Below are 11,847 nucleotides of genomic sequence, written 5' to 3' on the forward strand. Positions count from 1 at the left end.
ACTATAGTGTTAGCATATTTTCTTTTATTAATGTTTTATATAATATAACTCATGCCTGAGAGGTTGCCAAAATTGAATTTTCTAGTTTGATTTTGTTTAAAAGTATTTCTCGAAATAAACTAAGTTCAATTTATCGATTCCGACGAACTTTACTATAATTAAAGCAAGGAAGCAAAAATTTTAGCAAGACAAAAAATATGATCGAATTCAAGCAATACTAAGATGATGATAAACCTTTAATTTATAATTTAATAACAACCAATTGATGAATTCAGTTTTATCGGACTTGGAACCTTTTAGATTTGGTTGTTTGGCAAATATGGTTGGTAATGATGGAGGGCTAGCCTAAAAGGGATAATAGGAATTCAGGAAATGAGAGATACAAAAAGTACACTGTTCACACAATAGCAGGGGATCCACGATCGACGAGGAGGGCGGTACACCACGAGTAGAACTTCGGCAATGGGGAAGAAGAAGATGAGATAGGGACTCGGAAGAAAAGGAGGGGTAGAAGTAGAAGCCGATCTTGTCACGAGGAAGAAGCGACAACGATCAAGTTGAGGAAGAAGACGATCTCGGCACGACGAAGAAGCGTTGATGATCTCACAGGGGAGTAGAACGCCAAGGGTAAAGAACAAGAGTAGAAATTTCTATTCATCAAATATGTCCCTTAAGGCATCAAAAACCATGTATTTATAGTGTTGGGAGCCCTCCTATAATAAATTATTGTTCTTTCGTTTTCAACACAATGCGGTCACCCAAGGGTCATGCATAGAAGACGAAGCAATTTTGGAAATTCCAAAGGTCTTTTTGACGAATTCCAAAGGTCTTTGTTTATTAGAAAAAAGAGTTTGGGTTAGCCAAATCAATTAAAACTAAATAATTTAAGTCCGAATCAAACACAAACCTACAAAATAAAAGAAAATTACATTCGAAAACAAGATGAGGTTTATTTGCTAGATCAGTTCCCCTCGAGTTGGGGAAATCTCTACTTCGTTGAGATGGCATCCTGATAACTCTGGTGTAAGTCCTCTCAAAGTTGGCGCAACTCCGCCTCAGAAATCCAACTACTATCGGACAAGGGTTGTCCACGCCAATGCACCAAGTATCGGCGATGAGTACCACGTCGCGTTGCAGACTCGCGCACATTCAGAATATCCTCCACGCCATCTGATGGAGTTTGCATGTCGAAGCGAGATGTTAAGACGTCAATATCAACAGTAGATGGGGTCTCTCTATGGTACTTGTACATCTTGCTGACATTGAAGATCAGGGACGTCAGTACTTCCGAGGGTAGATCAGTTAGATAAGCGTTTTTACCTAATTTCTTCAGAATTTTGAATGGCCTGTACTTTTTCTTGTTCAACTTGCTATAGCCTCCAGCTAGGAACCTTTCTTTTCTAAAATAGATTAAGACATAATCTCCTTTATTAAAAGTCATATCGGCAATGTTTATCTTCTGACTCCTACTTGATAGTAAAATCTTGCAACCTCTGATAAACCTGTTGTTGCACCTCTTGAATCTGTTTTATGTAATAGTCGACATCTGCACTAACTCTATCAGGGTAAGGTATTGGTGCTCGGTCAAAAAAGTGGGCTATAGGACGGCCATATAAAGCTTCAAAAGGAGATTTTCTAATGGTTCGGTTTATAGAACTGTTATAAGCAAATTCACTTTGAGGTAAAATTAAATCCCATTGTGTTGGTTTTTCTTCAATTAAACATCTTGGGAGATTACCTAAAGATCAATTTACTATTTCCGTCTGTCCGTCAGTTTGTGGATGGTATGGGCCAAGGATTTAAGTGCTGTGGCACGGGGTTGTGCTAGAAACTTGCTCGCATGGTACAGCACGCACTATGCCGGGCTGTGCTGATGCGTGCAGGTCAGAAAAAATACAAGTGTGCCGACACATAATGGCATTAACTATTTATTTTTTTTTGAGCAACAAAATACTCCAACTCTTTATTATGTATTTTTATCAAATATTTTGAACTTTATTGAGAAATTATTTACTAATTTAGAGAATAGAGGGTTTTGAGCTGTGCCATCGGCATGAGTGCTGTATCGTGCCGATATCTTGCTGGCATGATACGACACGGTGGATACAACCCGTGCCGATTGGCACTTAAATCCATGGTATGGGCTACTGAAATTCAATTTGCTTCCTGCTTTTGACATTAAAGTTTTTCAAAATGACTAACAAATTTTGTATCTCGATCAGAGGTAATTGATTTAGGAATGCCATGTAAACGTACAATTTCATTGAAAAATAATTTTGCAATATGTGATGTATTAATAGTTTTCTTGCAAGGAATAAAATGAGCCATTTTCGTAAAACGATCAACAACCACAAAAACTGAATCAACTTGGCGAGTCTTAGGTAGGCCTAGGATGAAGTCCATGGTAATATCCTCCCAGGGCATAGTGGGAATGGGCAGGGGAGTATACAAGCTAGTATTTTGAGTTTGTCCTTTAAATGATTGACATGTTTTACACTACTGAACAAACCTTTCAACATCCTTACTCATGTTAGATCAATAATATCGCTCTTGAACTAATCCCAAAGTTGTCTCTCCCGAAATCTCCCCCTAGTCCGCTACTATGCAAATTCTGAATCAAGGACTCTCTTAACGATCCCTGGGGAATGAACAACTTGGACTTTCTGAAAAGATACCCGCCGTCCAAACAATAATAAGAAGGTGAATCATTGTCAGGAGATACGCACTTTTCTAGGATAGGATCGAAGTTAGGGTAATTTTGATATTGGTCCTTAACTATCTCAAATCCTACTATCTGTAAGGAAGAAGTGATAAGCAAATGGTTTCGACTGCTGAGTGCATCAGCGACTTGATTAGCAATGCCTTGTTTATAAAGTGTATTCTTGCAGGAATGCAGTCCACTTGGCATGTCTTTTGTTCAAGTTCTTTTGAGAATTTAAATATCACAATGCTTCATGATCCGAATTAAGAATAAACTCTCAATGAATTAACCAGGGTCGCCAATGTTTCAAAGCCTGCACGATCGCATAAAATTCAAGATCATAAGTGGAGTAACGCACTTGTGCATTGTTCAATTTTTCACCAAAGAAGGCTACAGGATATTGCTCTTGAGACAGTATGCCTCGAAGTTTGATGTGTGAGGCATCACAATCAATCTCAAACACTTTTTCGAAGTCGAGCAAGGCAAATACTGGAGCCTTTGTAAGTTTGTCCTTAACCAATTGAAAACTTTTTTCAGCTTCAGATGTCCAAGTAAATTTACCCCCTTTTAGGCAATTAGTTATTGGCGCAATTAATGAATTGAAATTTCAAATGAAACAGCGATAAAACGACGCAAATCCATGGAAACTTCGAATTTCAGTTATGGTCTTTGGGGTTGGCCAACTCTGAATTGCTTCTATCTTAACAGGATCTTTTTTAATTCTCTCGGTAGACATCACATAGCCTAAGAAGGTAAGGCTGTCGGTCAGAAATGTACACTTTTAAGATTCAGGTATAAGCTGTTATCTCTTAGGCTTCGTTTGGTCCGGATATAAGCAAGAACTGCCTATTCCAGGGATAGGTATAAGTTCATGTATAAGTTTGGAATAAATCAATTTTGCGTTTGGATGAAAATTGAGTTATTTTCGGGAATAAGAAAAATAGCGTTTGGATAGATAAGATGGAATAAGAAGAATAATGGGTAGTTATAAATAGAAAATAATGATATTGCCCTTTATATTGTATTTGAATTTAAATTTTTAAATTTTATATTTAAATACAAATTTAAATATATATAACTTTTAAATTTCAAAAATTCAAAATATAAATATAATTTTTAAATATCAAATTCAAAATTCAAAGTTCTAAATTTTAAATTTTACATTTTAAATTTAAGATTAAATCTAAAATTTAAAAATCTAAAATATTAAATTTTAAATTTAAAAAACTTAAAATATCAATTTAAAATTTAAATCTTAAAATTTAGAATTTAAAATTGTAAATTTTAATTTTAAGATTATAAATTATAAATTTTTTAAATTTAAATGTAAAAATTAAATAGGGGAGGGAAGTTCCCACCCCTATTCCCGGGGGGTGGGGATGTTAACCTCACCCCAACTCGTTAAGGGGTGGGGTTAACATCCCCATCCCTAATTAACATCGTTTGGGAATAAGGGGGTGATAACCCTTTATCCCTACCTAATCCTCCAACCAAACTGCGACTTAAAGTTTGAAGCACTTGTCTTAAATGATCTATATGAGTTTTAGGGCTTGTGCTATAAATATGAATGTTGTCGAAGTAAACTACGACAACTTTTCCAATGAATGGTTGCAAAACTTGGTTCATAGAGCGCATGAAAGTATTAGGGGCATTGGATAGCCCAAACGACATAACCAACTACTCGTATAATCCTTCTTTGGTTTTAAACGCTGTTTTCCATTCATCTCCAGGCGAAATACGGATTTGATGATATCCGCTCTTAAAGTCAATCTTAGAGAATATCTTCGCACCTCCTAACTTGTCAAGCATATCATTATTAATCCTAGGAATGGGAAACCTATACTTGATGGTCATTTTGTTAACTACTCGATTGTTAGCACACATTCGCCACATTCCATCCTTTTTTGGTGTAAGGAGGGCAGGCACCGCGACAGGGCTCATACTTTCTCTAATATAACTATTTTGCAGAAGTTTAGAGGCCTGCCTATATAACTCTTCATGTTCAGTGGGACTCATCCTGTAATGGACTAGGTGTGGAAGACTAGCATCGGGTACAAAATCAATGCAATGTTTGATTTATCTCATAGGTGGAAGGCCATCGGGGAGTTCCTTAGGCATGATATCAGAAAATTCATTCAACAATGTTTGAATAGCTTGAGGAACTTCAATGTTCTTTGATATTTCTTTTGCTAAAAGAATATATACCACTGGAGACTTTGCTAGATCTTTAGAGAATTGGCTTTTGTTCAAAACCATCATTTTTTGTCCATTATTGGAGGGTTGCTTTTGGGACTTGGTCGGTTTAGACTTCGGTATGGGTAAGTAATTTAGGGGAACCAATCTAACTTTCTTATTGTCCTTTTTGACAATGTAAGTGTTCTCCCTACCATCATGTATAGTGCTATGATCAAATTGCCAAGGTCTACCTAATAATAGGTGACTCACATCCATGGGAGCAACATCACGCCAAACTTTATTAGTATAAGTTTTTCCAATAGAAAATTCAACAAGACATCTTTCAGTTACAGGAAACTCATCCCTATCCTTCAACCAAGCTATTTTGTAAGGTTGAGCAAGTTTTTTCAGTTTTTAATTTGAGTTTATCAACCATTTATCTAGAGACAAAGTTTTCAGTACTTCCACTATCAATGACCAGAGAGCAAAATTTGCCTCCCGCGCTACAAATGGTTTTGAAAAGGCTACGACGCTTCCAATCATCTTGGGTGGACTTAGAGGTTGATAGGAATCGATCGATCATGAGATTTGTTTCAGTAGCATCAGGAGATTCTTCAGAAATCTCATCTACATCTTCTTGTTCGAAAGTTTCTTCTCCATTTTCATTTTCTTCCTCACTTTCTATTAGATTGGCTCTAGGATCAAATTTTCTCAGAGGGCAATTAGAGGATTTATGCCTAGGTTTGTTACATTTATAACAAATGATGCCAGATTCAATGGGTTTTGCACCTAAAATTCCTTTGCCCTTAAGGTCCTGAACAGGTCTTGAAGAGGTTTGACTATTGTTCTCTGGGATGGCTTGGTTTCTGTGGTGTTCTTTACACTCGCACCTCCCTGACGAAAAGTTGTCTTTTAAGTTTATTCTCAGCCCTAAGAGCGTGACTATAGGCCATGTCGACCCTATAGAAAGTTAAAAGGCTACTCATCTTGGATTTGGGTTCGAAGACCGACTAGATAGTGAGCTAGTCGCTGTTCTTCGTCCTTTTTATGTTCATTACGAGTTTGAAGGGTGTAAAATTCTTCAGTATATTCTTGTACCGACTTAGAACCTTGTTTAAGATTGTGTAATTTTTGAAAAATAGTTTGACGGTAATCAATAGGTAAAATTTTCCTTTTAAGTTTTTCTTTCATTCTTGCGCACGAGGTAATCTTTTCTTTACCCTTTCTAATCCTATCGTTTTGAACTTGTTTCCACCACACTGAGGCATGTCCTTTCAATTGAAGGGAGACTGATTTAACCTTTTTGTTATCAGGTTGTTCTTTCCATTCAAAAAATTGTTCTATTTTTTCTAGCCAGTCCACAAAATCTTCAGGTTGTAATATACCCTCGAATTCACTTACGTCCACTTTAATGTCCTGATCCCATCAATGTATATTTCCTTGATTTCGAAAAAGAGGATTCCTTATAGCAGGTGAAGTACGATTGTCAAAATCAGTGTCACTTTCCGAATCTTCTACTGCATTTTGTTGTTGCATAGTTAATCTTTCCAATAGTTGTTGAATGTTATTCATTTGATTTTGTATGCTTTTCATGGAATCTTGTTGTTTCTCATCTGCTTCTCTCCAATCATGAGGATTTTCACTATTGTCTGCCATTACCAAATGCTTACTAGTTGATCAAAGAAGTGATGCTTTTTTCTTTTTTTTTGACATATTTTGGCTCAAAAAGAAGACAAGAAATACTGAAATACTATTTAGATCAGAACAAATGTTCCCACGAAAAGAACCAGGCTCTGATACCAATTGATGCAAACCGAGAGGTTGCCAAAATTGAATTTTCAAGTTTGCTTTTGTTTAAAGGTATTTCTCGAAAAAAACTAGGTTCAATTTATCGATTCTGACGAACGTTACTACAATTAAAGCAAGAAAGCAAAAATTTCAGCAAGACAAATTAAGATCGAATTGAAGCAATATTAAGATGATAATAAACCTTCAATATATGAGTTAAAACCAACCATCTGAAAATACATATAATAGTTCCAAAACGTAAATTCGGTTTTATGGAACTTAAAACTTTTTACCTTTGGTTGTTTGGCAAATATGGTTGGTAATGGTGGAGGGCTAGACTGAAAGGGATAATAGGATATCAGGGAATGAGAGATACAAAAAATGCACCGTTCACACGATTGCAGGGAATCCACGATCGACGAGGAGGGCGGTACATCACGGGTAGAACTTTGACAATAGGAAAGAAGAAGATGAGGCAGGGACCCGGAAGAAGAGGAGGGGTAGAAATAGATGCCGATCTTGTCACGAGGAAGAAGCAACAACGATCAAGTTGAGAAAAAAGACAATCTCGGCGCAGGGAAGAAGCGTCAATGATCTCACAAGGGAGTAGAACACTAAGGATAGAGAACAAGAGTAGAAACTTTATTAATCAAAATATGTCCCTTAAGACATCAAGAACCATATATGTATAGTGTTGAGAGCCCCCCTATAATAAATTATTGTTCTTTCGTTTTCAGCACAGTATGGTCACCCAAGGGTCATGCATAGAAGACGAAGCAATTTTCGGAATTCCAAAGGTCCTTTTGGGGAATTCCAAAGATTTTTTTGGGATTGTTTCTTTGTTTATTAGAGAAAAGGGTTTGGATTAGCCAAATCAACTAAAACTAAATGATTTAAGTCCAAATCAAACACGAACCCACAAAATAAAAGAAAATTGCATTCAAAAATAAAATGAGGTTTATTTGCTGCATCAATAACCTAATGCTATTCGAAAATAGACCTATATGATGAACTAATTATTTAGTTTGTGCAACTAAATGTCTATTGTTATCATCTGGTCAAGTTGGATCACATTTGGCTGATACTCTTTGAATTATTGTTTCATATGATTGATTATCTTTTTTTGATGAACAAATCTAGAACAATTCTACAAGCTAATGTATATTGTAAATGTCTCTTAATATAATCCAGTTATTTTGATTGTTCGCAATATTTCATTACGTAAAGTCAACATACATTTAAATATATTTAAAATATGTATTTATAATGATATTTCATTCAAGTATCCTCTGCGCATTGTATCTTAAGAGTTTTTAGGAATTGGCGTATATTACTGTATCCTTATCGTGTCGTATCTGTTTCCCCATGTCGGTATTTGTGCAACATAGGCAGATGCTAGTTGAAATTTGCATATTGTCTTAGTGAACATCCCTTGACTAAATCCTTAGCTGAAAACATAAATCTTAGAGGTATTGGCTTCTCACTCTAGTGGCCACATATGCTGCCATCCCATCATAAACGATCAGGTTCATACCTGCTATAGAACCACTGAAGTCACAAATTTTTAACTTTCTAGTTAACTGTATTGCACATTTGGGGTTTTACAAACTGGAATCTTTTCTTTTCTAGCAACTGTGTAGTGAAATAGAAGTTGTGCTTCTTCATGGCTAAGACTGCATAAGATGAGATAAAACTGATCGAAACCTTGTGTTGAAAGTAGGAATAGAACAGCAGGTCGTAATTGACTTTAATCTATGGCTGTGATTCCAGAAGAAACAAAATCTGGCTAACATGATCTCGATCTTAATTGGTTTTGTCTGGAATCTGTACAGATTTGGTTCAAACAGGTAGAAGTTTGAATCAGCTCGGACTCCATTATAGTTCTAACCAATCTGACTAACTGCTAGCAGAGAATTGACCAAGCCTTATTTAAAATTCTTAGAAACTAAACTGTTAACTCTAACTCTGCTGTCATTTCAATGACGTTCACCTTTCTATTTTGTTTGAATCACATTTGTATAGAGTACCTTTCGTTTCCACTTCACACTTCACACTTCATTCTTTCATTTGAATTATCTAATATGGGTTGATTGCAGGCGGAGGCTGCTGGGCAATTCTTAAATGTTATGAAATCCTACTTGGAATCACTTTGTGCCAACTTGCGTTCTCATACAATCACCAATGTACAGTCAAATAATGACAGGGTTAGTAATTGAAACTTGTGTTTTTTCTTTTTCTCTTTTTTGTGTTAGTAATTGAAACTTTTGTATTTTTTCTCCTTTTTTTTTTTTTTGAAACGTCGATTTAATTCATCTTCTAGTGGGTCATTTTTTTTCTGCTATTTTACAGCCCTTCGTTTTAATTCGATTTTTACTTTTCATGCTATCAGGTATCTCTCCTTCTAAAGGACAGTTTTGTTGATTCATTCCCAGTTAAAGATCGGGCATTCATCAAGGTGATTTATTTTTTTCTCATTTTGAAGAGCTCATTAAAGTGTCGTGATTCAGTTATGGAAAGAAATTATTGAAAGAAAATCCTATGTACAACTTTCTAGTGTTATTTTATTCATGCTTTGTTACATTCTGATGTTATGCATTTGTTTCTCCCACGAGTTTTGCTGGACATTGTGAAATTTTCCAATGGCCATACATTATAGTTTTAAAACTAAATGTTGAAAACCTTCCTAAGCACATTAATTATAGCTTTTACCCCCTTGACCTATAAAAACCTATTTATCACATTACTACGTGCAACAAGTTCAAGTTGTATCTTAACCTAATTTAATTACCTATGAAGCAAATTGTACAATATAAAGTAAGTTTTTATATTATATTAGGATAAATGCTTCTGTTATTGCTCTTCCCTCTTGCTTCTGCACCATAACATGAAAACAGTCACGCAAATACTATGCTAGTCCAATTTTGACTCGTGTAGTTCTAATGCTTGTTTGCTGCGTCCGTAATGCTAGTTTGCTGAATTCTAAATCATTGCTTATCTAAGCTAACCCCTCATGCTTGTACTATTACACTTGTATAGATTGTTATAGAGGAAGTGGAATTAAGCTTTCCACTCCTTACTATAATTATGGACTGCCTATTTTTCTGCCAAGTGTAAGAGAAAATTAAGTTCGTGTTACTCCATTGCAATATCTTACATGCCAACATTAATATATTTTTTCCATTATTGCCATTGACGTATTTTTCTATATGCTCGACTCTTCCAGCTCTTTATAGACACACAACTGTTCTCAGTGCTATCTGATTCTCGGCTCTCCAGATATGAGAATGAACAGCCTAATTCATGAGCATATACAAATAAAAGAACATTGAATTATACGAGATCCGAAGGGAAGCTTGGGCTCCATTCTGCAACCGTGAACAGCTGCTCAGTGAAGTAACTGCTAAACTTTTGCGTCGTCGACAAGCTACCGCAGTTATTTATAGTTGAGAAAATTTGCGTGCTTTGTTGTAATATAATACCGTGGTAATTTTGATCGGAAGCAAGCGGTCTAAGGCTGGTGTGCATTGAAAAATGTGCTGCATCCTAAGCTTTTAAAATTGGATGCTTTGGCCCATTGAAGGTCATTTTGCGTAATCCTTGTTGTATGTATCCAACATATCGAGAGGGCCCTTGGTGGCCATTTTCCCTCTTCCTTTTTTCTTGCAATACTCGTGAATGAGTTGCAGGATCATATTAAATTATAAAAACAATCAATTATACCATGAGCTTTTTTTTTGAATAAGGACTGTCCTCCATATTAAATTTAGAAAACACAGTTGTCCATCGAAACAGTTTGTTCTTGAGTGTATTACACAGTCTGTTCTTTGCCCTTTTCTTTTTTTGGCGGCGGACATGCTTCTGAACATTCAGTTTCCATAATGCATGATTTGCGGCATTGTCCATTGCAGTATATTACAACATTTCTTTATTGTATGTGCAGCATATTACAACATTTCTTTGTTGTATGTTAGACATTTTCCAATGCGCTTGCTTCTTCATCAGAAGAGTGAGTCACTTTATGGTAGAACGGTGATAATAATAGAAAAGGCAAACTAACAAGAAGCTACCATATTATTATTATTATAGTCACAAAGCTTTGTAATTGGGCAAAGTGGTTTTTTATATGAATGAAAGGTAGTGGACTGTATTTCGTGGCCCGTGCGTAGCTGCGTCCTCTTCATCATTTCATACTTTTAGAAGCCCTTTGGTTCAAGGTTTGTATTGGACTTTTTTTGAAAATAATCCTGTAGAATTTTATAATTGGCAAAATGATCTTTTGAAAAATTTATTTGTAAAACTAACTCTCCTTTCGCCACGTCGGCGCCAGCTCGGACATTTCTCGTAAAGACGGTGAATCGTTCACCGTCTTTGCATATTTCTCGTGAAGGTGGTGAATGGTTCACCGTTTTATGAAGGCGGTGAATCATTCACCGTCTTTAGAGCAAATCCCCTCACAAGGCCGCCTTATCTGTGCCCTCGAGAAGACGGTAAATGGTTCACCATCTTAACTAAGACGGTGAATCATTCACCGTCTTTGGCTAAGTCTTGGAGGCGGGGTTAAAACACAGATAAGGCGGTGAACGCTTCACCGTCTTTAGAGTAAAGTCCCACCTAGCCTAATTTGGCCAAGTACTGGAGTGCGGCCTAAAACACAAATAAGACAGTGAATGGTTTACCGTCTTATCTGTGCTGCACTAAAGATGGTGAATGGTTCACCGTCTTATCTGTGTAAAAGCCCTTAGTCTAGGACTTAGCCATTTTCTTGCGGGTTTCTGGATTTGCACTAAAGGCGGTGAATCATTCACCGCCTTTAGTGCAAACAGCAACAGGTGCTAATTTCTGCTCAATTTTGGCGTCAATTTCAACAAGTTTGAGGCAAGTTTTTTCACGATAACAAATATTCAAACAAGAAACACAATATCACATGTGGAATAACAAAATACAATCAACCGGATAAAAATATCAAACAAAACACTTACAAATATACAAATATGAACTAAATCAAGTATTATATAATATTATACAAAGTATGTTCTCTAAATAAAAAAAATACAATCAGTCTCTCGATCTTCCTCTCGCTTGACGTTCTCGGCCACGTCCTCGGCCACGGCCACGTCCACGTCTATGGTCACCCTGTACATTGAGCTCAGCAATAGGTACGTCATCAAGAGCCTTGATACCGG

The 11,847-nt window shown here is 36.2% G+C and overlaps 1 protein-coding gene across 6 annotated transcripts in view; it reads left to right on the top strand.

The window, feature by feature from the left end:
- LOC109707627 overlaps positions 1 to 10,574 on the top strand; it is a 35,213-nt gene extending 24,639 nt beyond the window's left edge. For 3 of the 6 annotated variants that reach the window (XM_020229039.1, XM_020229038.1, XM_020229044.1), the window contains 3 exons: positions 8,761 to 8,868; positions 9,054 to 9,119; positions 9,888 to 10,574. In XM_020229039.1, coding sequence (XP_020084628.1) covers positions 8,761 to 8,868; positions 9,054 to 9,119; positions 9,888 to 9,968 — 255 coding nt within the window. In that variant the 3' untranslated portion in view covers positions 9,969 to 10,574. Of the gene's footprint in view, positions 1 to 8,760; positions 8,869 to 9,053; positions 9,120 to 9,887 lie in introns of those variants that run through there. The other 3 variants (XM_020229041.1, XM_020229042.1, XM_020229043.1) reach the window with 1 other exon arrangement.

Source organism: Ananas comosus, linkage group 3 (assembly GCF_001540865.1).
Source record: "Ananas comosus cultivar F153 linkage group 3, ASM154086v1, whole genome shotgun sequence".
Lineage (NCBI taxonomy): Eukaryota > Viridiplantae > Streptophyta > Magnoliopsida > Poales > Bromeliaceae > Ananas > Ananas comosus.